Source organism: Mustela nigripes, chromosome 12, assembly GCF_022355385.1.
Source record: "Mustela nigripes isolate SB6536 chromosome 12, MUSNIG.SB6536, whole genome shotgun sequence".
Classification (NCBI taxonomy): domain Eukaryota; kingdom Metazoa; phylum Chordata; class Mammalia; order Carnivora; family Mustelidae; genus Mustela; species Mustela nigripes.
This window is the reverse complement of record NC_081568.1, coordinates 42,875,224-42,898,820: the sequence shown is the minus strand read 5'-3', so window position 1 is coordinate 42,898,820 and position 23,597 is coordinate 42,875,224. Positions and strand designations below refer to the sequence as shown.

The 23,597-nt window shown below is 47.5% G+C and overlaps 1 protein-coding gene across 1 annotated transcript in view; it reads left to right on the top strand.

The window, feature by feature from the left end:
- The window catches only part of GLRA1 (glycine receptor alpha 1), a 51,640-nt gene that overhangs the window by 9,308 nt on the left and 18,735 nt on the right, over positions 1 to 23,597 (top strand). The window contains exons 4-6 of the mRNA XM_059416329.1: positions 18,823 to 19,046; positions 21,773 to 21,855; positions 23,433 to 23,570. Of these exons, the coding sequence (XP_059272312.1) occupies positions 18,823 to 19,046; positions 21,773 to 21,855; positions 23,433 to 23,570 (445 nt within the window). The remainder of the gene's footprint in view (positions 1 to 18,822; positions 19,047 to 21,772; positions 21,856 to 23,432; positions 23,571 to 23,597) is intronic.

Genomic DNA, 23,597 nt, shown 5'->3' with positions numbered 1-23,597 from the left:
ATATCAAGTAGGGTCTGTTGATTCACACAATTATTTGGTCCTAAACGTTTATGGAGATTAGATCTAATCTTTCAATCCCAGACTGGCAAAAATCACTGAGCTCTCTAGGTCATGGGGCAAATGGTCCAAAATCTGTCCTTTTGCAAAGAGGCCTGTCTTGATAGGGTCAAGTCGACCCTGACTGCATCCAAAGGACAACTGGTCAAACTCCCGAAAATTTAATAGGCCTATTATCTCCAAACGGAGATGATCCCACCTATTGTCTAGGAACAAACACGGCTGCCTTTCATTGGTATCCAGGTCAAGAAGCCAAGTTTTCCCATACTTCAAATGGATGTCTTGAGAGCTCCTAATGCTTTTCTTCTTATCCCTCCCAAATCAGAAGCACATTATTCATATGCTCTGTGTGGTGAGTGTTGACACTTCCACTCTTCTTCTGGAATGGTAAATAGTCGTCAGATCAAGTCAGGATCTCCCAGCTCTGTGAAGAATTTGGTTCTTGGAGGACATCTACTCTCCAACTTGTTTCCCTACAATGGCTGCACAGAGATCAATTTCCTAGACACAGGTTCCTCCTAAAAGAACAGCAGTTTTGCCCTTATCTTGTGTGGGGGTTACAAGCCCGGCTCTGGCATCACACAAACCCGACCTCACTCACTATGTATGAGGAGCTGACTTGCTTCATGTCTTTAAGCCTCGTAAAATCCCAGTGGTGACTACATACTGACTTCATCAAGGTATCATGGGTAGAAATTATGTGCAAGAAAGTTTTTATCACAGTAAATGCTTTTTGTCAGTGCTCTTAATGTTTCCCATGATAACGTTGACGATGATGACAATGGAGCCCCCAAAGCTAACGCTGATCAGCGTAGGACCTTGACCCTCCATTTCCCCTCCCCCATGTCTTCTGTCTACCTTTCCAGACTTCTGTCCTGGTGCCTTTTGCTCTCTCTAGAGACAGCATAGCAATTAAGACACAATCTTCCATGGCCAGACAAAACTTGAGGTTCAGCCCCATGACCCTGGACAGGGTAGCCTGAGTCAGCCTCCTCATCTGCAGAGTGGGGTACCAGTAGCCTCCTCCTTATGACCTATTGTGAGGATTAGGAAACAAAGCATAGAAAATGCCAAGCACAGTGGATATCAGCCATAATTATTAAATAGCACTTACAATTTTCAACACATTCCACACCCACTCTCTCATCTGATGCCTGCACTAACCCCTCGGTCTTCCAAGCACTCTGTACGCAGTAGACATAATCGACACTCTGTCGCCCAGTGTGCAGCTGAGGAAGCAGATACGAACACACCAGCGGGGGCTAAAGACCCAGTTCTCCTGACCCACAAAAGGTGTTCCCTGTGCACCACACTGAGTCACATCAAAGTGCAAAGACTCAGGAAATCGAGGGACCACAGAGCCGCACAGCAGGCTTAAGCAACCACCTAAGCATCACAAATGTGGAAATCCAACCTCACCTCGTGCCAGGCTCAGCACGCCTCAGGGGAAAATTGTACACACTAAAACTGGAGCTAGCCCACAAGGGAAGCCTGGGGGGACATGGCCCCCTGCAGGGGAGAAACCAAATCCACAAAGAATGAAGACTTGGCAATGACCTGCCTCCTTGGGAGTGGTCCACTGGTGACATAGTTTTCTCCTTCTTAATAATGTTAATCCAGAATAGGAGTTAACCAGGTTCAGCTCATACATTCCACGATACTATCATTTTCCTCCCCACTGGGTCCTTAGTTATCTATATGCATTTCATTTACTTTGCAGATAATTTCAAAAGAACATAACCTAGTATCTCAGAACTAGAAAAAAGCCTTAAGAAATTGTCGAAGGCAGTCCTTCATTTTACAGAAAAGGAATCTGACCGCTGGAGTGGGGACATCACTTGAGCAAGGTCACGAACCATAGTACAAGTGTGACAGAAATCCAGGTTGAATGCTGTTTGTGCGGCCAAGGCTTCCCCTCCCCCACTCAGCTTCTTTCTCACCTAGATCCCACCGACCAAACCGTTTGGACCATTTTCCCATTCGAGCCTCTTTCCTCGTCACTCAGAATATGCTTGGAGAGCAAGACAGGAGTCGCAACCACGCCTTAAATGCTACTGCGGGCCAGGCAGTGAGCAGAGCACTCCTGCCTGTGTCATCTCAATCAGAGCTCATGGCAACCTTCATGAAGCATGCTATATTATCTCCATTTTACAGATAAGTAATCAGAGGCTCAGAAAGGTTAAGTTACTTGCATAAAGTCACACAGCTCATCAGTGGCAGAGGTAGAATTTGAATTCAGATCTGATCTCCCCCCAAAGCCCATCTTCTCCTGAGCCAAATATAAATATATCATTCCTGGATGTTTGGAATTCCCCAGGCCTTGTGTTTCCTTTTATCATAAGGAAATCAGAGATGAAGGAGAACTTCACTGAATAGACTCCCAGCCTAGGACCTGGCCTCGCCGACCATGCAAAAAGCTGGTGGTGCCCCTTGGGCCCATGTGGCAGAAACTTTCCAGGCAGTGTTTGTTCTCCCAGAGCAGCAGGAGTGCAGAGCAGCTCTATAAACAGCTGGAGTCCCCAGGCCCAACTGTCTGCTTCCCAGGGCCTGGCTTTATTCACCAGAGCTAACAGACCTGAGAGCAGATAGAGGCAGCCAGAAAAGCAACGGGGATCTCTACCCATTCCTGACGAGGGGAACGCTGGAGCTGCCAGACCTTCATCTGACCTTTCTAGGAACTTTCATTGAGGCGAGGCAGAAAATGAGTGCAGGGTTGGAACAGGAATGGAAAAGAGAGAAGGAAGGGTGGGCCTGAACTAGAGCAGCTCCCTTGGCAGGCTATAAGAGAAAGATCTGGAGCTAGAACCCAGGGGGATCCATCCAGTTTGTCAGGACACATGGAAGTGTGCCTTAAGTGCTCAGAATCTATGTGTCTGTGTAGTACTTACACAGGTGTAAACTGTGGGACTATGCACTTGTGCGAATGTGTATGGACCTAGGCATGGGCATAGTGCGTGCTGGCTTAAAGATACTGAAATAGGGGGGCGCCTGGGTGGCTCAGTGGGTTAAAGCCTCTGCCTTCGGCTCAGGTCATGATCCCAGGGTCTTGGGATCGAGCCCCGCATCGGGCTCTCTGCTCAGCAGGGAGCCTGCTTCCTCCTCTCTCTCTGCCTGCTTCTCTGTGATCTCCATCTGTCAAATAAGTAAATAAAATCTTTAAAAAACAAAACAAAACAAAAAAAGATACTGAAATAGGTAACGTCAACAAGACATGTGTATGACCAAGTACAGTATGAACATAGGTATGTTTGCTCCTGTGGTTGTAAGTGCACAAGTAATAAGTGTGGGTTGCATGTTTCTGTGTGCACACATATTTGCAAGAATACATAAAAGTACTTAAAAGTGAATGTACAGGAAGTTCTTATCTTCAGTTCTGTAATTATATGCAGGGGCTTGTGAGTAGATGAGCACGTATTTCAGTATACATCAGCATTTGGGTGAGCACACTTGTGTGTGTATGCACATGCATGTGAATGTGTGGACACACAGTTACGTGTGAATAAGTGAGAGTTTTTAAGTGTGTATCAGTATGTAGGTACAAATACATGTGTGCATGTGCGCAGGAGCACATGGGAGTGTGCACGTGTGGGGACACACCGAAAGTTGGAATTTATGTGTAAACAAATGCGAGAGAGACATTTAAGGCGTGGTTGCGACTCCTGTCTTGCTCTCCAAGCATATTCTGAGTGACGAGGAAAGAGGCTCGAATGGGAAAATGGTCCAAACGGTTGGGTCGGTGGGATCTAGGTGAGAAAGAAGCTGAGTGGGGGAGGGGAAGCCTTGGCCGCACAAACAGCATTCAACCTGGATTTCTGTCACACTTGTACTATGGTTCGTGACCTTGCTCAAGTGTATGAGTGTATGAGTGTGTGTGTGTGCGTGCATGTGTGTGTATATTGACATCCTTTGGGCATGAATCCCAGTGTGTCCATTATTAGAACACGTGCTCTGGCCTCTCTTGCCAAGTCTTGGGCTGATGTGGCATAGAGACAGACACACTGTGTGCCGGATCCCCAGTGATTAGCAGCAGCCTATATAGCTATAGTCCACAAGTTCAGCCTCATTTCTAAGTATTAAGGAGCAATGAACAAAGTTCTGTCCCAGGAATTAAGAGACCAGGAGCTTAGTTCTAACTCTGCCTCCACTTCATGCTACTGAGATTTGGTCCCCACTAGGTATCTGGCTCCAAGAATGGTGTGTAGAACACACGAGTAATTGGTATGAAAGCCCTTCATGAATGTTACAGAAAGGTAAAGGGTTGTTTAACTACTGAACCAACCAGCCAAGGACTCCAATACACAAGCCTAAGGAGATGCCTTCTTGGGTTTTTTCCCTGCTGTTCCCTATTTATTCATTGATGCTTTTCACCTCTATTTATTAAGGTCCTATATGTGCTGAACATGGCATTAAGCTCTTGGGATAGAGTTCTGTTTTATTCATGTTAGTCTAGGCTTTCCTTCTACTACAGACAACCCACTAAATCTCAAAGTCTTAAAACAACAAAGATTGATTTATCAGTCATCTCAAGTCTGCTACAGATCCAGGGGATGCTCCAACACTACTGTCCTTAATGTCCTGGCTGAGCACTGCATCTCTGTGTCAACATGTGGTTTCACATGTTGCTTTCCTCCCGGAAGTGACATTGACTGCTTCTGCTCAGAACTCACTCTCTAGAGGAAGTCATGTGGCCATGCCTCAAGAAAAATCCCAGAAGTAAATGGGAATAGTAGGTATCTTCTTTCTTTCTTGGAGACGGCAAACAACAAAACCAAAGGTGACTACACAGTGTGATAAGAGCGGTCACAGAAATTTGCACAGAATGCTATGGGACATTGCAAATCATGACAACCCTGAGCAATATAGGCCAACACGTAACTCCATGCATTCATTCTTATGTGCTGGGTGCCGTGACAGTGCTGTTATGTGACTTTGAGTCATTTTTCTAAAATGGAAATCTGATCATGGTACCCTCCATGTTAAAACCTTCCAGCAGAGAATGATGTCATGGAATGACCCAATGGTGAGAGGGTTTTAAGAAACCAGTATGTGTTCAAGAGTGTTAAAGGGGGCGAAATTCAAGTACGAAAAGACAATAGGATCTAATGGGTTTGGCAGTAGGGGCTGAGGGAAGGGGAGTGTGTATGAAATTAGGGAATGTAACATTGGGGGCACAGAGAAAGCAGAAGACATACTGAAGCAAAGATAGTTGGAAAATAATTCTTCCAAAAAGCTTGGCTGTGAAGAGAAGGTGAGGTGGTAGTGTTTGTCATTTATGGACCACTTTATTGAAAACCAGGTATCTGTGCTTAGCAAATTATGGGGGTTATTCCATGTACTCCAACAATCCCATGTTATAGATGAGGAAACTGAAGCCCAGAGGGGCTTAATTCACCCAAGCCTTTCCAGCCGATAAATGTCCTTGCCAGTTACTATCTCCTGGTGCCTAACTTCTGAAGCCTTGCCCTTGGCCTGGCCCACCTGTGCAGCAGAGCCAAGGGGACAGTGGGACATGGGAGGACATGACCTCATCCTGGTCTTCTACATTGTGGCCGGTTAATCTATTTGTGCAATTCTACCAGAATTTATATCACAACAAGACCTTGTTCATCCTTCTCTTTGGATATTCCCAAGTAAGACTTCAAGATACACAAAGAGAGCTACTACATAAGGAGATTAAATACCCTTTAGCCCAACCCTAAATGTTAATATATTGTTTGGGAAGCAGTACTTTACAAGGCCAACCTACTTCTGGGGTCAGTGGATTGAATGAAGCAGATACATCGAACCATGGAAGATAAAACTAAATCCATCTGCTTTTTCCAACTCTGGGGCTGTCAGCTCTAGGTGACATCATCTTTCTCCTACCTGACTAAAATGACCTCCTACCTGGCCTTCATGCCTCGCCTTGTCCTGTCCACTATTGCTTCCCAGAGTGGCCAGAGGGATCCTTTGAAGCCCTAAATCTGATCACAGGGTTCTCCTGCTTCAAGCCCATGGCAGCTTCTCTTCCTCTGTTCTGTGTGTTCCCTCCGCCCAGGGAGATCTCTGTATGAATGGTTCCTTCCCATCCTGCAGGGCTAAGCTATCTCTACAGAGCGCTCGTCCCTGACTCTCCAGCTAAAAATAATACCCCTTGTGGGCACTATCACATCACTATATTCCTTGAAGCAACATCTCAAATGTAAACATTCACTTATTGGTTGTCTTGTTTGCTTTTTTATTGGAAGACGGTTCCTATCTCTCTCAATCGTCCCCATAGATCCAGTGCCTGACACACTGCCTGAACCATAGGAGCTCAGTCAGTATTGGAAAAGAATTAACCTTGCAGGTCCTCTAGTTGAATGGCCATCTCTTGCCAGAATCTCTGCCACAAACACTGTGGCCAAGTACTTTCTGCTTGTATACTTCCAGAAACAGAGAGCTCTCTACCTCTCAAGGAAGCCCATTCCACCTTTGGACCCGGAAATCTCCATTTACCCATGGATTTCATTCTGCTCCTAGAGCCATAGAGAACCAACATATTCACCTGACAGCCCTTCCAATAACTGGGGTCAGTCCTCTTGCCTTCTGTCCACACCTGGCCTCTTCAACCATTCCCCCTGGTGTCCAGACCCTTTACCATCATGGGGCTCGCTGAGTACATCCAGGGCCATTGACTTCCATCTTGAGATGAAATGCCAAAAAATGAACCGCAGCCCCCAGGAGTGCTCAGAGTGGAGCAAGGTGAGGCCACTGCCATTCCAGTCCTGGGTTAGTGGGCTTCAGAGCATTGCTTTTAACAGCAGCTCTGTTCAGCTTTATGCTAAATCTTATGTAGCACTTTGACAAACTGATTAAAGAAAACAATACGAGGCCGTTCTGGATGAAGCAGAGAGAGGCCAGGAATCTCATTCCCTTGGTCTTTCTCTCAATCCCTGCCTCCCCAAGGCCACCCCAGGGAACCCCCTCAGACTCCCAAAATCACTCCTATGCTGGCCACTCCAAAGACATTCCCCATTAGGTAGCCATGTCCCAGTGTTGACTCACACTGTGCTACAGACACTCTGGAACATTCTTTTAAGTACACAAGTAACAGGTGAAAACAAGCTTTTGTAGATGTCCAATAAAAAAAGAAAAGAGAGAGAAAGAAAACAGGAATGCCCCCGCTTCCTACTCTGCTCTTACTCCCACTGCCCTATCCCAAGTTCAGCACCACAGACAGACAAATCATGTCTGTCCTACTGCCTTGCTCGATCGCACACTTACATACATATGCACAACCGCTGTGTAAATAGGTCTGTGTTCTTTCCCTTTCCACTGTGCCTTGGACTCTCTGCCTGTCACTACATCTGGGTCTAACTCCTTCTTCGTTCTCTGCACAACACCAACTTGGAATATAAGAGGTGGTTTATTATTTCCACATGCCAGATATGACAAGTACTTTAAGTCTGTTTCCAAGCTTTATGGCCTGTCTGCAAAATCCTGTGCTCCATGGGGCGCCTGGGTGACTCAGCCAGTTAAGTGCACGACTCTTGATTTTGTGTCTGGTCATGATCTCAGGGTCGTGAGGTGGAGCTCTGAGTCACATCAGGTTCCCTGCGCAGGGGCAGTCTGCTTCACATTCTCTCTCTTCCTCTGCCCCTCCCCCTGCATTCTCTCTCTCTCTCTCTCAAACAAACAAATAAATCTTTAAAAAAAAAAAAAAAATCCCATGCTCAGGACAGACCATCATTCTCTGGTATTAAACCACTCTTCTCGGGATGCCTGGGTGGCTCAGTCCTTAAGCATCTGCCTTCGGCTCAGGTCACGGTCCCAGGGGTCCTGGGATCCAGCCCCACATTGGGCTCCCTGCTCAGTGGGAAGTCTGCTTCTCCCTCTGCCTCTGCTGCTCCCCCTGCTTGTGCTCTCTCTCTCAAATAAACAAATAAGATTTTTTTAAATGTTCTTTTCCTGATGGCCCTTTTATGATTATGCAGCTTTTTACTATTACAAACAACGACGCAAAGAATATTCTCGGACATAACTCTGCATGTTTCCTCAGGATATGTTCCAGAAGCAGAAGATTTCATCAAAGGACATGCAACTTTTTGTGATTTTGACAGAGGCATGGCCCAGCTCACTTCCAAAGAAGCTTCTAATTCACTGTGCCCCCAGCAGCATTGTCTCTCTTTACCCTTGTTGACCCAAGATATTATCAAGCCTGTTGATTTTCCCAAGGGGGATTTTTTTAAATGGTGCCTCATTGTCATTTTTGCATTTTCACTCCGGACCCCCGAGTACATTTGAGCATCTTTGCCTATTCTTTGCTTGCTGGGCATTATCAATAATAGTACAGGTTTCCCTTTTTACATGGACCTCCTTAATACAGTGGGTTTCATTTTTTGTTTGGTGGTGGCTCAACTCTATTTTTCTCCAATTAGACAGCAATTGTCCCATCATTATTCTTAAGTGGTATTTCTCCACTGTGAAATGCTCTCCGTCTCATAAACTAAATCCCCATAAACTCCTAGGTCTGTTTCCAGTCTCAGTGTGTTGTCCTGTTGCTCTTTGTCTGTTTCTGCATCAGTACCACCCTGTTTTAATTACTATGGCTTAACGTTATATTTCTGTGTCTGGTAGAAAGAGATCTCTGATGTTCTTCTGAGGTATTCCCGCTGTTTCCAGCCCGTTTTCCCTGCCAAATCAGCGTGTTGAGGCTGAAAAAAATCGCCTCAGGTTTTTATTGGGATTGCATTGAGTTTATAGATTAATTTGGAATTAATTGACATCTTTACAATATTATATAAACATGGTATGTCTCTCCATTTATCTAGGCACTCTTTTATGCCTTTCGGTAAGGTTTTAGAGTTTTGAGGGGTTTTCCTAAATACCTACGAATCACATATTTCCTGCTAGGTTTACTGGTGGCTATTTTGTGAGGGTGGTTACTATTTTAGATGAGATCCTTTTTGTTGTTGTTGTTGTTTTCCATTACACTTTTGGTCTTCCTACACGGCTAATGCGAGGTCATTTTTTTATACTCTTGGGTTTGGGGGATCCAAGAGAAAGTCTATTAAATGTCATCCAATTAGATACGGCTCAACACCCCACGAAGCCTTGGTAAAATGAACACTAAAAGGAGGCCAAGGAGAGAAGGCTCAGAAATCCCATTAGAGTCTGTTACAGACAGAAAACGGGGCTGGATGTCTCTCTCCCGGCACCCCACCGAGGGAGGCATCACAACGGGGATTTATGACAGCTTGGAGTTGGCTTTGGATTCAGAAAGGCTGACTCATGACAATCAAACCCACAGAGGACTGAAGTGGGTAAGTAAGACTGCCACGTTATTGAATTTACAATGGGGTTTTCCATGCAAGTAATAAGAATGTTCATGTCCTCCATGAAAGCACTCCCTCGCCACTCTCTGAATATCGAAGACACCAATCAGGACTCACATTAGACACACCTGCAACTGAAGGAAAAGAAGACAGATCGTCTTTAGGGATATTTCATTCAGGCCGGAAAGAGATCTAAGAAAGGCTCCCTGCCTCACCACACAGAAGTCCTCTCTGTAGGAATGAAAATATGGTGTTCCCCCCCCCCCCGATGATGCTAGATCACCAATTGCCAAATTCCTGCTCCTCAAAATACCCTTTCCCATACCACTGAACGAATATATCCCTGTTTATAAAAGAGCTCTCTAGGGGCACCTGGGTGGTTCAGTGGGTTAAGCCTCTGCCTTCAGCTCAGGTCATAATCTCAGGGTCTTGGGATCGAGCCCTGCATCGGGCTCTCTGCTCAGTGGCGAGCCTGCTTCCCCCTCTCTCTCTCTGCCTGCCTCTCTGCCTACTTGTGATCTCTGTCTGTCAAATAAATAAATAAAATCTTGGGGGGAAAAAAGAGTTCTCTAAATGAGATACAGTAGAGTAAATTAGAGTTCCAGTTATTAAATCACAAGGATAGTCCTGTTCTAAATCATCAGGATTACACATAGGGCATTGTGACCGATGCTAGGCCTCGCTAAACTCCTCTACTGGAAATTCTTCTCTACTGTGAGTTTAACCCACACAGTGCAGCCTGATTTCCATATTTCCAAATGTGTGAGCGGTGTGTCTCACCACTGCACCCGGTGCTGCCGACACTGTCCTCTTCCCTCTTGCCGGCTTAACATCCACTCCCAATCTGCACCCTTTGGCGACCAGTTATGAAGACACCTCACTGTTTAACATACCAGTCCAGTGTTCTCCGCCTGCTACTGGATCTAAGGAGATGAATGGATGGACCTGTCACATGGGCTCTGTGGGGTCCCAGTATACTACGTCTCTTATATCTCTTTCACCATCACGTAGGAATTCGGTTTTAGAAGGAGAGAAGCAGCATGCAGTTGTGAAAAGAACATGAAATTGGCAGCCACACAGTCCTGGATTCACATCCCTGCTCTAGCTCCTACTAAGGATGAGAGGTTGGGCCTAACATTTAACCTCTATTTGACCTCTCCAGATTTCAGGTTCCTCCCCTGTAAAATGAGGATAATAATACCCAATGTGCTAGGTTGATGAAAGGTTTAGAGATACAATGCACATAAAGTTCTAGCAAATGCTAGACTTCCAGTAAAAGTAGCTGCTATTAGCATTTTTATGTAATTATTAAACTCACGCTGTGTTTTAGGGATCCCCTAAAGACAAACAAAGATGCTCAGCTCCACTGGTCCAAAGCATCTACAGTTCTCTACAACAAATGTATCTCTGGATGCATGAGATCTGAATGAGAATGCACCAGGCAGGGTGGTGATTGGGAGAGGTTCAAGCCACAGAGCCAGCATCCGGAGCCAAGGAGTCAGTGGGTCGGGATCTGGGGAGTCTGCCAGCACTGGATTTGAGTGCAGAGCAGAGGATGGGTCATATTCAAGGGTCAGATCAGGACTGAGGTAGGAGCACTAGTGGACTGCTGGACCTGGGGCAGAAGCCTTGTGTCTGCTGCCCCTCGTAATACTTCCTGATAATTGCAGGTATCCACAAACCCACGGCTGCATCACTGCAGCCAGAGGCAGTATCCAATGGCATTAACGGGTCATGAAACTCTCACTTGGGGCAATTCTAGGAGATCCTGGGCAGCGTAGTCTAGGACTTAAGTGCGTGGGCTCTAGAGTGAACGTCTCGGGTCCGAATGACCGCTTCGGCACTTACTCGCTGTGTGATATTAGAAACAGTGCTTTCGCCTCTGTGTGCCTTGATTTACCTAACTGTACAATGTATTATCTAACTGTAATAATTATCTAACTGTAATAATCAAACCTACATCACGGGACTATTATGAAGATAACACACATCATGCTCTTGGCATCATTCCTTACCTACGGCAAAGTCTCAATCTTAAATATTAGTATTATTTGCACTGTTGTTATCAATTCTGCATCTACCAGTAACTCATGGTGGGAACTTGAAATCTCAGGGATTTAATTTCCTCATCTGTCCAGTGGGAGAAAGAATCTTCCCTTCATGCCAAATGTCATAGAACAAAATCACCGTGACAGTGCTTTGAAAAGTAATAAGCAGCAACAAAATATAATGCATTGTTAATAAAAGAAGCCAATGCTGTGTACTACTTAAAAGCAGACTTTGGAGAGGTACCTGGGTGGTTCGGTCGGTTAATCCGCTGCTTTCAGTTCAGGTCATGATCCCAGGGGTCCTGGAATCAAGCCCAGCATCGGGCTCCCTGCTTGGTGGAGAGTCTTGTTTCTCCCCCTTCCTTGCCTGTCAGTTCCCTTGTTTGTGGTCTCTCTCCCTCTCTCCCTCTCTCTCTCTCTCTCTCTCAATCTCTGTCAAATTTTTTTTAAAAAGCAGATTTTGGAGTCAGCCAGTCATGCGCTCAAGCTTTGGCTCTGTCACTAACTTGACACAAAGGCCTTGATATCCCCAGGCCTCAGTTTATCTGTAAAATAGCATCGCTGTGAGAATTTGGAGAGTTCACTACAGCTCTTAGCACAGGACCTGGCACTTGGTGAGGATTTAGGAAACTCCTCAGGCACCAATGAGCCAGGTCCTCACTCTCACAGACCTGGGGAGAGCTGGGCCTGGCTTGTCTCACAAAGGCTATGACTTCAGCTCCACAGTGCATCTCAGAGGTCTGAGGGAAGAAGGGCAGCAGGTGGGAGAGGAAGCAGCAGCTCATAAACCAAGCCTGGGCATCCTGTCCTCTGAGGCCCTGGTCTCTGGCTTTCAGCAGAATGGTTCAGCACTCAGGCTAATCCCAAATCCCGTCAGAGCCAAGTTCACATCTGAGCTTCTCCAAGGAGGGCAGGACCAGCTCAATGGCACCTTCAACTTGGTTCTCCTTCTCCTGCCCTCAAAAGTGTGCGGATAGGAGAAGAAGTGGGATGGGGTCAAGATATCTGTATGCAAGTCCCACCTTAGTTGCTAAATTGATGTGTGGCCCAGGGAAAGTCCATCTCCCTCTCTGGACCGTGTGTAAAATGCGAAAGTTGAGACAGAATTCTCCAAGGGCTTCTTCTCACTGTATTTAATTAGTATTTAATGATGGAGGTGACGATTCTCTGACCTACGCCACTCTCTCTTCCTGCTGTCAGCTCCGCTAGCCCTGAGGGGACTGCCTCAAATGCCTCAAAACAGGTCTCCCTGTGCCTGACTCTCTCACTTCCAAGACTTCTGATCATTCCTGCCAAACTGACCTTTCAGAAGTCAAACGGAGAGAGTGCTCACTGCTTAAGATCCCAGTGGTGCTCTGCAGACTCTACAGCACAATCCAGACCCCTTGCTTTGGCAGCTAAGGACACCACAGGCTCACACCGATCCATTTTCCAGCCATGTCAGAGCGGAGTCGTTGCGAGCATGAACTTGTATAATCCGACAAACCGCATCCAGATTCCAACCCGACTGATTACTGTGTATTTTGGACCAATTGCTTAACCTCTCTGAATCTTTGTCTATAACGTAGGTTGAAAATACCTACATTCTAGGATTGTTTTAAAGATAAAAGGAGACAAAATGTGTGGCAGATTTAGCACTAGGCCTAGAACATAGAAGGTCCTCAGTAAGGGGGACCTTTTATTACTTATACGGCCAGTGGTTGAGATAAGCTCAACGGTCTGAAGGGCGCTACCTCCACGCGGTTGCTTGTGCTGTTCCTTCTACACGAGATTCCTTTCACCTGCAACTGTATCCAGCCTCGTCCAAATACTCTGAGGACGCCCCATCCCAGGCCTCACGTCCCGTTCTGCTCTAAGCCTGACTCCTCAGCTCTGGACTTCCTCCTCACACACCCCTGGCCTCCTTTCCAGCCGAAATTAGATAGCGTTCCCATCTCAGAGCAACACAGACCTAGAGATGTTAACTTCAGTAGGACGGAGGAAACCGAAAGGGGCTATTTCCAGTGTTACCTTCTCTCTGGAAGCTTTTCCAGCTTCATCCAACCTGGCTGGAAACTATCTCAGTGGGTCGAGAGCAACATCTAATAGCAATTTTTTTAGAACCCCTTTGACCTCTGTCACTGTCAGTTTTGTATGGGAGATATTTGTGTCCGTATCTTGCCTCACCTGCCAGATAATTTGAACCGTCTGGGGGCAGAAAGCAAGACCATATGCTGCCATCCTCACCATTCTAGGCTTAATACATGTTTATAGAGCAGAAATGGCGTTAGAGAAGAGATACCCCTTGAGAGCTGGAATGCCGAGACCTAGGAAGATCTAAGAATCTGGATCTTCGTCCAGGGCTTGGGCGCCGTCCCTTGGCTCTGACTGCAATGGTAACGACACATCCCCTTCTCACCACCACACCCAAGCAGGCTCTTTCCTACTAAAACCCTTCATGCTTCCTCTTTTCCCTCAGTACCAAGTTTAGAGGAGTTTACTGGAAAAGGTTAGAACCGGAAATTAGACACAGTGGGAGAGGCAGTGGGGTGGGGGGGGGGGCGGGGGGATACATCCCATACAGGAAGTGGCCAATAAATGTTTATTGAATGACAGAAAGAGTGAATGAAGGGATTAATGCTCTACCTCGGTCTTAGAAGCAAGGCGGTTGCCCAGATACCAGAAAGCAGACCATCAGGGACTCTCACAGTGAGGATGGGTGAGTTGGTGCTAAAGACGACGGAGCGAGAGCTCTGGAAGTCCCTCCCACGGCAGACTTAGATGGGCCACCCTTGACAGCTTGAGACCTGGAAGTCCACCACCGGAGCTGGAACTTGAGGTTCTTGGGTACATAACTTGTCTGTTGCTCCTCTAGCCCCTGAACTTGAACCAGGCCCCTCAGCGTATCAAACACTGGCCAGTGTGATTATAGGGCCAAGTAAGCAAAACAGCTTTTAGCTTTCAGCCTATTACACCAATTACATCGACAGCCTCCAAACTGCATTTCCTACTGCTATTTCCCAAACCGAGAGGAGAAAATCGACGCAACAGCTTGTTTGGGCAGCAGCTGCTGTGGGGCGGAGTAGGGGGCTGCTGGGAGGAGCAGCCAAGCTGCCTGAGGACACTGGGTACATTCTCCTGGTCTCCTGCTCTGGCTTTTCATTAGGCATTTCATCACAAGACCCTACGGCTTTAATTTTGTTTTTCTCCTTTCAAGGGATGTGCCTTCCTCATTTTTACCATCAACATGCATTTACTTTTATAATAAGAAAAAATATTTTTTAAACATGTCATCAAATGCAAATGTAATAATGCCCTCTCCTCATTAAAATTCTTCAAAGGCTCCACAGGAGTCTCAGGATGAAGCCCAAATTCCTTAGGACAGTTGGCAAGGCCCAAGGCCGTGCAAGCACCCTTGCCTTACTCATCTCCCTGTGCTCCTTTGAGTGGACCACACCTTCCTGTACCTCTAGGCTTCCCAGTATGCGGCTCCTACTGCCCCAGAGGGCTTGTTCTCTTGGCTCACCATATTTGGTCTCATCTTAAATATCACTTCTTCTGGAGCCTTCCCTGACCACCAGCCCCTAGTCTAGCGGGAGGGCCTGTCTTCTACACCTCCCTGGCACCCTGTACTTAATCCTATGGGAGGCCTTATCCCTATGTCATGTCAACATCACACTTGGGCTCTGTGGCTGCAAGAATATGTCTTTCTTGCTCTTGGCAGATTCTCCAGTACCTAGAACAGTGCCTAGTACTCAGTAGATGCTCAGTTAAATGTTGCCGGAAAAAAATTAAACTAGTAGCAATTAGCTATTTGATTTGGAAGGGCTCTTAGAGACCATCTATCCTAATTACTTTAAACACCAGAGAAGCAAATTCAGGTTCCAATCGTAGGTCCTTTACTGAATCGCTATGTGACCTCAGAAGTCACATTCTCTCTCTGGGTCTGAGACTCACCACTCTAAAATGAGGAAAGCTCTTCCTGCTCAAACTTTTTCTGGCTTTGCCTCCTCCTCCCTCTGGTATTGGGTAGGTCTCAGGTACATTGACTGGGCAGGTGGGTGAGATGGTGCAGGAGAAAAGTAAGGTCAGATTCAGCCTCTCAAACTGTTCTTGGTCAAGTAGAGAAGATAAGACACACACAGTGCTAAATGACATGTTTCCAGTGATTCTGTTTTGCTAGGAGATCAGAAAAGGAAGAGACCATGGAAGCCTGGGGGCATCGACACTCCTGCAAGAGACAGTGCTTATGCTGAGCAGGCAGAATCCACAGAGGTAGTGAGGAGGGGAGCGGAGTGTCCCCCACTTGCAGCTGGCTATCCGCCCCTGTGGGAGGGGACAGCGGTTGGGGCTGACGTGCCTTCAGAGCCCAGCTGCGCCACTTACTAGCCCTGGGCCCTGGACAAGTTTCACAACATTTCCAAACCTTGGTGCTCTTTCCCTTACCACGAGAAGTTGAGTGTCCAGCTTGCAGGGGTTTTGTGAAGACTGAGTGTGTGTGACAGCATCTAGAACAGTGCCTGGTGTCTAACAGACCATTTTAAGAAATGCCACTTCCTTCTCTTCCAGCCGCATAAACAGGACTCACATGTCACTGGCAAGAACCTCAAAGTGAAGCTGGGGTTTGGGGCCTGGAGGCTTTTCCTGCACCACTACTCACAGTCTGTTTCCTCTGACGTGATTTGCCCTGTGCGCTCTCACACAAGCATACACACGTGTGCACACACACACACACACACACACTCCACATAAAATTCAAGAGAGAAAGTGAGGCTATTTCTAATTTCCCGATCAGAGGCAGCCAGATTGGGAGCTGTCCATTACTGTCAGCAGGAAGAACGAAGTATCAACATCCAGGTCTGGCCTACAGTTCTCCCTCCACCACGGCATTTATAAGACATGAGATTATGAGATCAAATGTCATTGTCTATGGGGCTGGAGGGAGAAGAGGCTTCAATCAGATTATAGAAAATTCTATAAAATACCTTGGAACACTTTACGAAGCTATTGATATTTCCGGAGGCAAACAGGATGAGACCCGTACTGAGGGGGGACCCAGCAGATGTGAGGGTAAAGGTGGCGAGGAGGGTCTTTTGTTTTAGTCCGTCCCTGCTGATGACAGATCAAGAGTGAAAGGGAGGGGCGCCTGGGTGGCTCAGTGGGTTAAAGCCTCTGCCTTCGGCTCAGGTCATGATCCCAGGGTCCTGGGATCGAGCCCCGCATCGGGCTCTCTGCTCAGCAGGGAGCCTGCTTCCTCCTCTCTCTCTGCCTGCCTCTCTGCCTACCTGTGATCTCTGCCTGTCAAATAAATAAATAAAATCTTTAAAAAAAAAAAAAAAAGAGTGAAAGGGAAAGAAAATGTAGCAGGGGCTTGTTTCTCCAGCACCTTCGGGGAAAGTCCCAGCAGGTGCTCCCGTGTAGAGGTTATTCCTGGAAGGACCGAATTCAGAGACAGACTTGAACTGAGGTTATTAATCTTTTGGGGAACTGTAGACCCTTTTGAGAGTCGAGCAAAGACAACCAAGTTCTTCTTCCTGGGAAAACACAAATAAATCCCAAATTCCACTTGCAGGATCATAAGAGTCCTAGATCCCAGGTTAAGAATGCCTCCCTAACAAAACTGAAAACACTTCTTCATGAAAATATTTCTTAACTTCATGATCCACTTTCCTGGCGTGGAAACCTACCCGTACCATAACTGCTTCTCAGGCTGCAATCGGTTGCTGAATGGGGCTCTCTCAGCAATCCTAGGACCAACTGAACAAATCCTCAGCTAGGAGTCAGGACTCTTGGGCTCTGACCTGACTTTCAGAGTGATACTGGGTCAGTCTTAACTTTCTGGACCTCAGTTTCTCCATCCGGCAGAGAAATGAAGGTGAGGGGAGGGGTGGGAGTTTTGACAAGGACGGCAATTCTTAACATATATTCAGTAGAAGGCAATCATTATGCACAAAATGCAAGAGTTCAATGCCCAAAATAAACTTCCCCTCTTGGAGATACATACAAATAACTAGCATACTAAGGTCTCCAAGAAGTCCCACAGTAAAACATCAGTTGCATTTGGTTTAGTCCAACATTCCCTAATTGGCTTGATTGTGACTTTTTTTTTTCCCAGCAGAATAACTACATCAAAGTCCCATCTGAGAAGCAATAGACTTAGCACTGAGTTCAGAATCCAGTAAGATGTGACTCCACAAACTATTCCTCCTCCCCAGGGGCACCAGGCTGGCTCAGTCAGTAGAGCACGTGACTCTTGATCTTGAAGGCATGAGTTCAAGCCCCACATTGGGTGTAGAGCTTACATTAGAAAAAAAAAAAAATTAAAGAGAAAATCCTCCCCAAACAAATAAATTACCATGTGTGATAGAAGATTGGAGAGGCTGGGACTGAAACAGAGCGTTATGAACCCTAGGACCAGCAGGAGCTCCTCAGAATTCACCCGTCCTTCCTTCACTGCTTGGGAATTCATTGTTCCCTTCAGCAGAACAGCGTGAATGCTCAGGCAGCAGCTTTTAGCCTCTCCTTTTGCTCCGTCAATCTATGGAAGAGTGACACTTGAACTTTACTGTGCATGGGAATTACTGCCCTGACAGCCTCGATAATAAAAGGGGACTTTAGGGGCGCCTGGGTGGCTCAGTCGTGTAAGCAGCTGCCTTCGGCTCCGGTCATGATCCCAGAGTCCTGGGATTGAGTCCTGCATCGGGGTCCCTGCTCAGTGGGGAGCCTGCTTCCCCCTCTCTCTCTGCCTGCCTCTCTGCCTACTTGTGCTCTCTCTCTCTCTCTCTGTCAAGTAGAGACAACTTTTATTAAAAACTTGTCAAATTTTGGGGCACCTGGGTGGCTCAGTGGGTAAAGCCGCTGCCTTCGGCTCAGGTCATGATCTCAGGGTCCTGGGATTGAGTCCCGCATCGGGCTCTCTGCTCGGCAGGGAGCCTGCTTCCTCCTCTCTCTCTCTCTGCCTGCCTCTCTGCCTACTTGTCATCTCTCTCTGTCAAATAAATAAATAAAATCTTTAAAAAAAAAATTTGTCAAGTTTTATTAAAAAATAAAATAAAATAAAACAGTATAAGGGGGACTTCAGCTTTATCTGTGATGTGCTCTCTCTTATCCAAAAACCAAAGCAAACGCGACAAAATGGCAACAGGATAAAATCAGGTGTTTACTACGTCAGGTGGACCTTTATTTTTGAAAATTTTCAGAAGAGTATCATTAAATAATATCAGTTCAGAGCTGAATATACTTGATAGTGTGCTGACAGGATCTTCAGGGGTGACTCCCCTGACTTTCTTCCTGAGGCACAGACTTTATATCTCACCCCCATAAGATGCAGCCATACTCCGAATTCTCCAAAAGGGACTTTGGGGAGCACGAAAGCCCCTGAGCCCTCCAAGAGCGGACCTCCCGGGGCCTAACCCTGACTATTCTGTCTCTCCTGGCTGTAGGACTACAGGGTCAACATCTTCCTGCGGCAGCAGTGGAACGACCCCCGGCTGGCCTACAATGAATACCCGGATGACTCTCTGGACCTGGACCCATCCATGTTGGATTCCATCTGGAAACCCGACCTGTTCTTTGCCAACGAGAAGGGGGCTCACTTCCACGAGATCACCACTGACAACAAACTGCTGAGGATCTCCCGGAACGGAAATGTCCTCTACAGCATCAGGTGAGTTCCACAGAAGCTCACCCTGCCGTCCTCCTCAGAGTGCACCTGGTCCCATTAGCCTTCTGGGAGCAGACACTAGGAGATGGGCCAGCCAGGGGTGCACAGGCCTGGGCAACCCCACACCTTTGCACGGTGTGCAGAGCCAGCTCTGTAAATTACAGTCAGGGAGGAAGAAGAACATACCAGGCAAAGTCCTAGGGGTGAGTGGTTCCTAGGGGAACCGAAGAAGCATCTTAGAAGGGTTAAGGTTGGGCCTCTAAGCTTAGCCACCATTTCAATAAAACAAGAAGGGAAAAGAGTATTTAAAGACAGTGCTCAGCAGCAGGGGTGTTCAGTTTCTCAAGATGAGTGAGTTCTAGAGAGCTACTGTTCAACATTGTGCCTAGAGTTGACAATACTATTTTGTACACACGAATATTTGTTAAAAGGCTAGATCTCATGTTAAATGTTCCTACCACAATTTAAAAAAAAAAAAAAAAAAAAAAGTAGCACTAGCAAAGGCACAAAGCCGGAAAAGTCCCAGCAACCTCAACAAAAATGGGCCTGCTAGGCTACTCACAGGTACAAACCAGGGCTGCTCCCTCCCTTCCATAAACCCCTTCCATCCCCCAAACTTTGCACTGAGTCTAGGAAGCTAGGATCCTCTTCCCAGCTGGGAGGGATCCTACAGATACTGGTTAGGAGCAAACTTTAAAAGAGTCTCCTGCCAACTCTCCCCACGTAATTCCCTATTTCCTCCCCGAAGTCATGGAGAAAATGACCAATGTCTGTGCTACATTCTTATATATGTAGCATTCATGGAGAATTTACTAACTACTAATGTGTTTTACATATATTATTTGTAATCCTCCTAACAATTCCATGAAATATTTCTGGTATGCCCATTTTGCAGATTAGACAAGTGAAGATCTGAACACTTAAGCAGCTTGCCAAAGTTCCCACCAGCCACCTAGTAGCACAGCCCAGATTCCAATCTGTTAGTGTCCATCTGATGTCCACTGAGAGCCGAGCCGAAAGTGCCCGGCATGCAATAGGCGCTCATTTGATGAATGAATGAGTATGTGTTTATTTCAAAGAGCTTCTAAGGGACACTGGCCCTAAATGACTCCTCCTCCCCCTCCAGTTCTTTGGGGGAATCAATCTTTCTGTTTCCATTAGGAGATGAGCTTTAAATATCCAGGCCCATAGGAGAGGCTATAGCCGTTCTAACCTTCAGATATGGCTGGACTCAGGGTGACTCCTGAGAGCAGGCCAGGTAGGAGAGGGGACTCAAGAATCTCAGTGGGGAAAGGAGGCCCCGAGCAGGGGACTGCTGGGAGGAGCCAGAGGCAGACGCGGTCTTCCTCCCCCTGCGTCCTGCCAGCGCACATCCAGATGGGAGGCTGATGGGCTCAGGACGGTCGCCGGTGCCCTGCCTGCTGGGGCAGAAGAGGTTACACTGCTGGATTTTGCTGCTGCCAGGCGGGTTTGGTATCTCTACAAAGCTAAGCCCCATGCAGCATGACAGAAGGACAGATCAGCAGAAAGTGATGCTCCCAAGGTCATTCAGCTTCAGAAAATTAACCTGGTGTGACAGCTGCCCCACTTTGGAGCTTTTATCTTCAAAAATTCAACTCTGTTCACTTTCTCTTCACTTTCCCTCTCCCTTCCCTTTTCCCCCCTCTTGCTTCTACCTTGTGCTTCAATGAGGCCCAAATCCAGAGCAGTGGGCATGAGCTGGAGGGGAGAAGCTGACACAGGGCCATGCCCTCATCACGTGCAGTAAGGTGCCGGTGGCCAAGTGTCACTAGACCACCACCGATGAGGCTCTTTTCAGGAAAGCAGGGTCTGAAAGTAAACACAGGAGCTCAGAATCCAATGGCCAGGAGACATAATTTTGAATCCTGCCTTTGAGTCATCACGCAGTGGGTGACCTTGCAGGAGTCCCGACCAATCCTTCTCTGGACCTCAGTTTCCTCCAGCTGTCCAGTGAGGGAGTCGGCCTGATGATCTAAGCCTCTCTGGGCTCTGAGAGCCTTTCTTCCCTATTCTCTGGAGCAGGTGCTCCGATGCGGGCAAGGCTTTTGAAGCTGAAGCCTTGCATCGTAGCCTGAACTGTACACTTTGCTTCTGTTAGGGGCACTCCCTCTGGTTCTGAGGCTTGGCCTCTGCAAGGGTGAAACAACCCAAAATAGACAGCTCTCGCGGAAGCTGGGGGCACCCACCACTTGCCAGCTAACCCCAGCATGAGCCCACAGGTATGAGTCAGCTCTGTTCGGACACCCAGAAGGCAAGGGCCTCTTTAAAATAGCATTTGATGAGTCCAGTGTATGAAGGGAGGCAGCCAAGAACCACTCGAAGCCCCTGCTGCAGGTGGCCCTGGATGCCTGAGGCTTGGGGCTGCTCGACTTGGAATTGAGCCTCCACGGAAGAGCAGGGATCAGGGCAGCACCTGGCCTCCAGGCCTTCAGGCCATGGCTGAGGGCAAGATGTTTAGAAGCCAGACAGACTCCACAGAAACCCACAAGTTCCACTGACTATGTGACTTTAGGCAACATTCTGTATCTCTCTGAGCCTCCATTTCCATATCTGGAATGTAGAAATACACATATATTATCTCAATACACACTAGTTCCCTGACCTCCTTGACCTCTCCAAGATAACTGATTTCCTGGTAATAACTGGAATGGAGGCACAGCTTCCCCCGTGTGTGGCTCTAGCATCATTCAACTCCCTTCTCTTCTCAGAATCACACTAACACTGGCCTGCCCCATGGACTTGAAGAATTTCCCCATGGACGTCCAGACGTGCATCATGCAACTGGAAAGCTGTGAGTCACTTGCATGAGGGCTTTAGAAAGAGCCGGACTCCCCTTTACCCAGGGGACTTGCAGAAATTCCCATACGGCAACAGCAGCTAACTGCTGGGCCCCAAGAGATAACTGTCCTAGCCCAAAATACCAGACGGGGGGCTCCGCTTTAGAAAATGCATTAGAAATCTAAGCCCCCCTTACTGGCTGGCTGAGGCCCAGCTTCGGAGTCAGCAGTATTCTCCCAAGAGACACTCTTCCATGTCCCTTGTGGATACACTTTCCAGGAATGGAAGAGAAAGAGCTCGAATAAGTCAGGGTCCCTGAACTCACAGGGCTGCTCCCTGCAGCTGGGGACACATAGACAGCTGGCGGCACAAAGAACTCTAACACAGGGCAGCAAGTGGTAAGTGTGTTGTTGGAAGGCTGAACACTGTGGCCTCCGGGCAGAAAGAATGCTTCCTTCTGCTTGGGAAAGAGAGGGGGCACTGGAGAGGGCTTTATGTCGCAGGTCACAAGGGAACCTACAGGAGGAGGGAGCCGACCTCTTTGACTGCAAACGGAAACCAATCTAATTTAAAAGGTGGAATTTAGGGTGACTGGGTGGCTCCAGTCATGATCCCAGGGTCCTGGGATCAAGCCCTGCTTCTGGCTCCGTGCTCAGTGGGAAGCCTGCTTCTCCCTCTTGCACTCCCCCTGCTTGTGTTCTCTCTCTCACTGTGTCTCTCTCTGTCAAATAAATAAACTTCCTTAAAAAAAAAAAAAAGGTGGAATTCAATGGAAGGACAGGGCTTCCTCATGGGCTTGAAAGACGTACAGAAACCAGGGCAGAGAATTTAGGAAGCAGACTTAGGTGGAACACCACCTCTGAGGGGACCTGGCACCAGCCAACTCTGACCTTCTGTTGCTTGATTCAAGATTCAAGTCCTGGGGCACCTGGGTGGCTCAGTGGGTTAAGCTGCTGCCTTCAGCTCAGGTCATGATCTCAGGGTCCTGGGATCGAGTCCCGCATCAGGCTCTCTGCTCAGCAGGGAGCTTGCTTCCCTTCCTCTCTCTCTGCCTGCCTCTCTGTCTACTTGTGATCTCTCTCTATCAAATAAATAAATAAAATCTTAAAAAAAAAAAAAAAGGAAAAGAAAAGATTCAAGTCCTGGGACAGAGCATCTGACGGGTCTAGTTGTGTCATTACCTAACACCTTGGCCCCAGGCTGACAGTCCCCCAACAGCTTTATAGAGTCATTCCCCCAGGGAAAGGTGCTGTGAGCAGAGGAGGGAGCGTGCAAGGTTGGCACACAGGCCCCATAGCCGATGTGAGCTGCCGAGGACCACAGGGGGAAGAAGTGGAGGCAAAGGGACAAGCGAGGTAGAAGGCAGGGGGTCGATGTAAACAATTAGACCAGTTTTAACCTCCTCAGCTGCAGGGGAGGTGAGGGGAGGGTGGAAGAAGAATGGGGAGGGGGTGGTGGAGAGGCAACGTGGTCCCATGCATTCCCTCTCGGGCCTGATGCCTCTCAGTCTCTAACCCAAACCAGCTCCGACCCGCTGCAAATGAGTGCTTCTGGGTGGTGACGGCTGCTTCTTCTGGTCTCCCACCCCAGTTGGCTATACCATGAATGACCTGATCTTCGAGTGGCAGGAGCAGGGAGCTGTGCAGGTGGCAGATGGACTAACTCTACCGCAGTTTATCCTGAAAGAGGAGAAGGACCTGAGATACTGCACGAAGCATTACAACACAGGTAGGTCCAAACATTCGTTCAACTTCT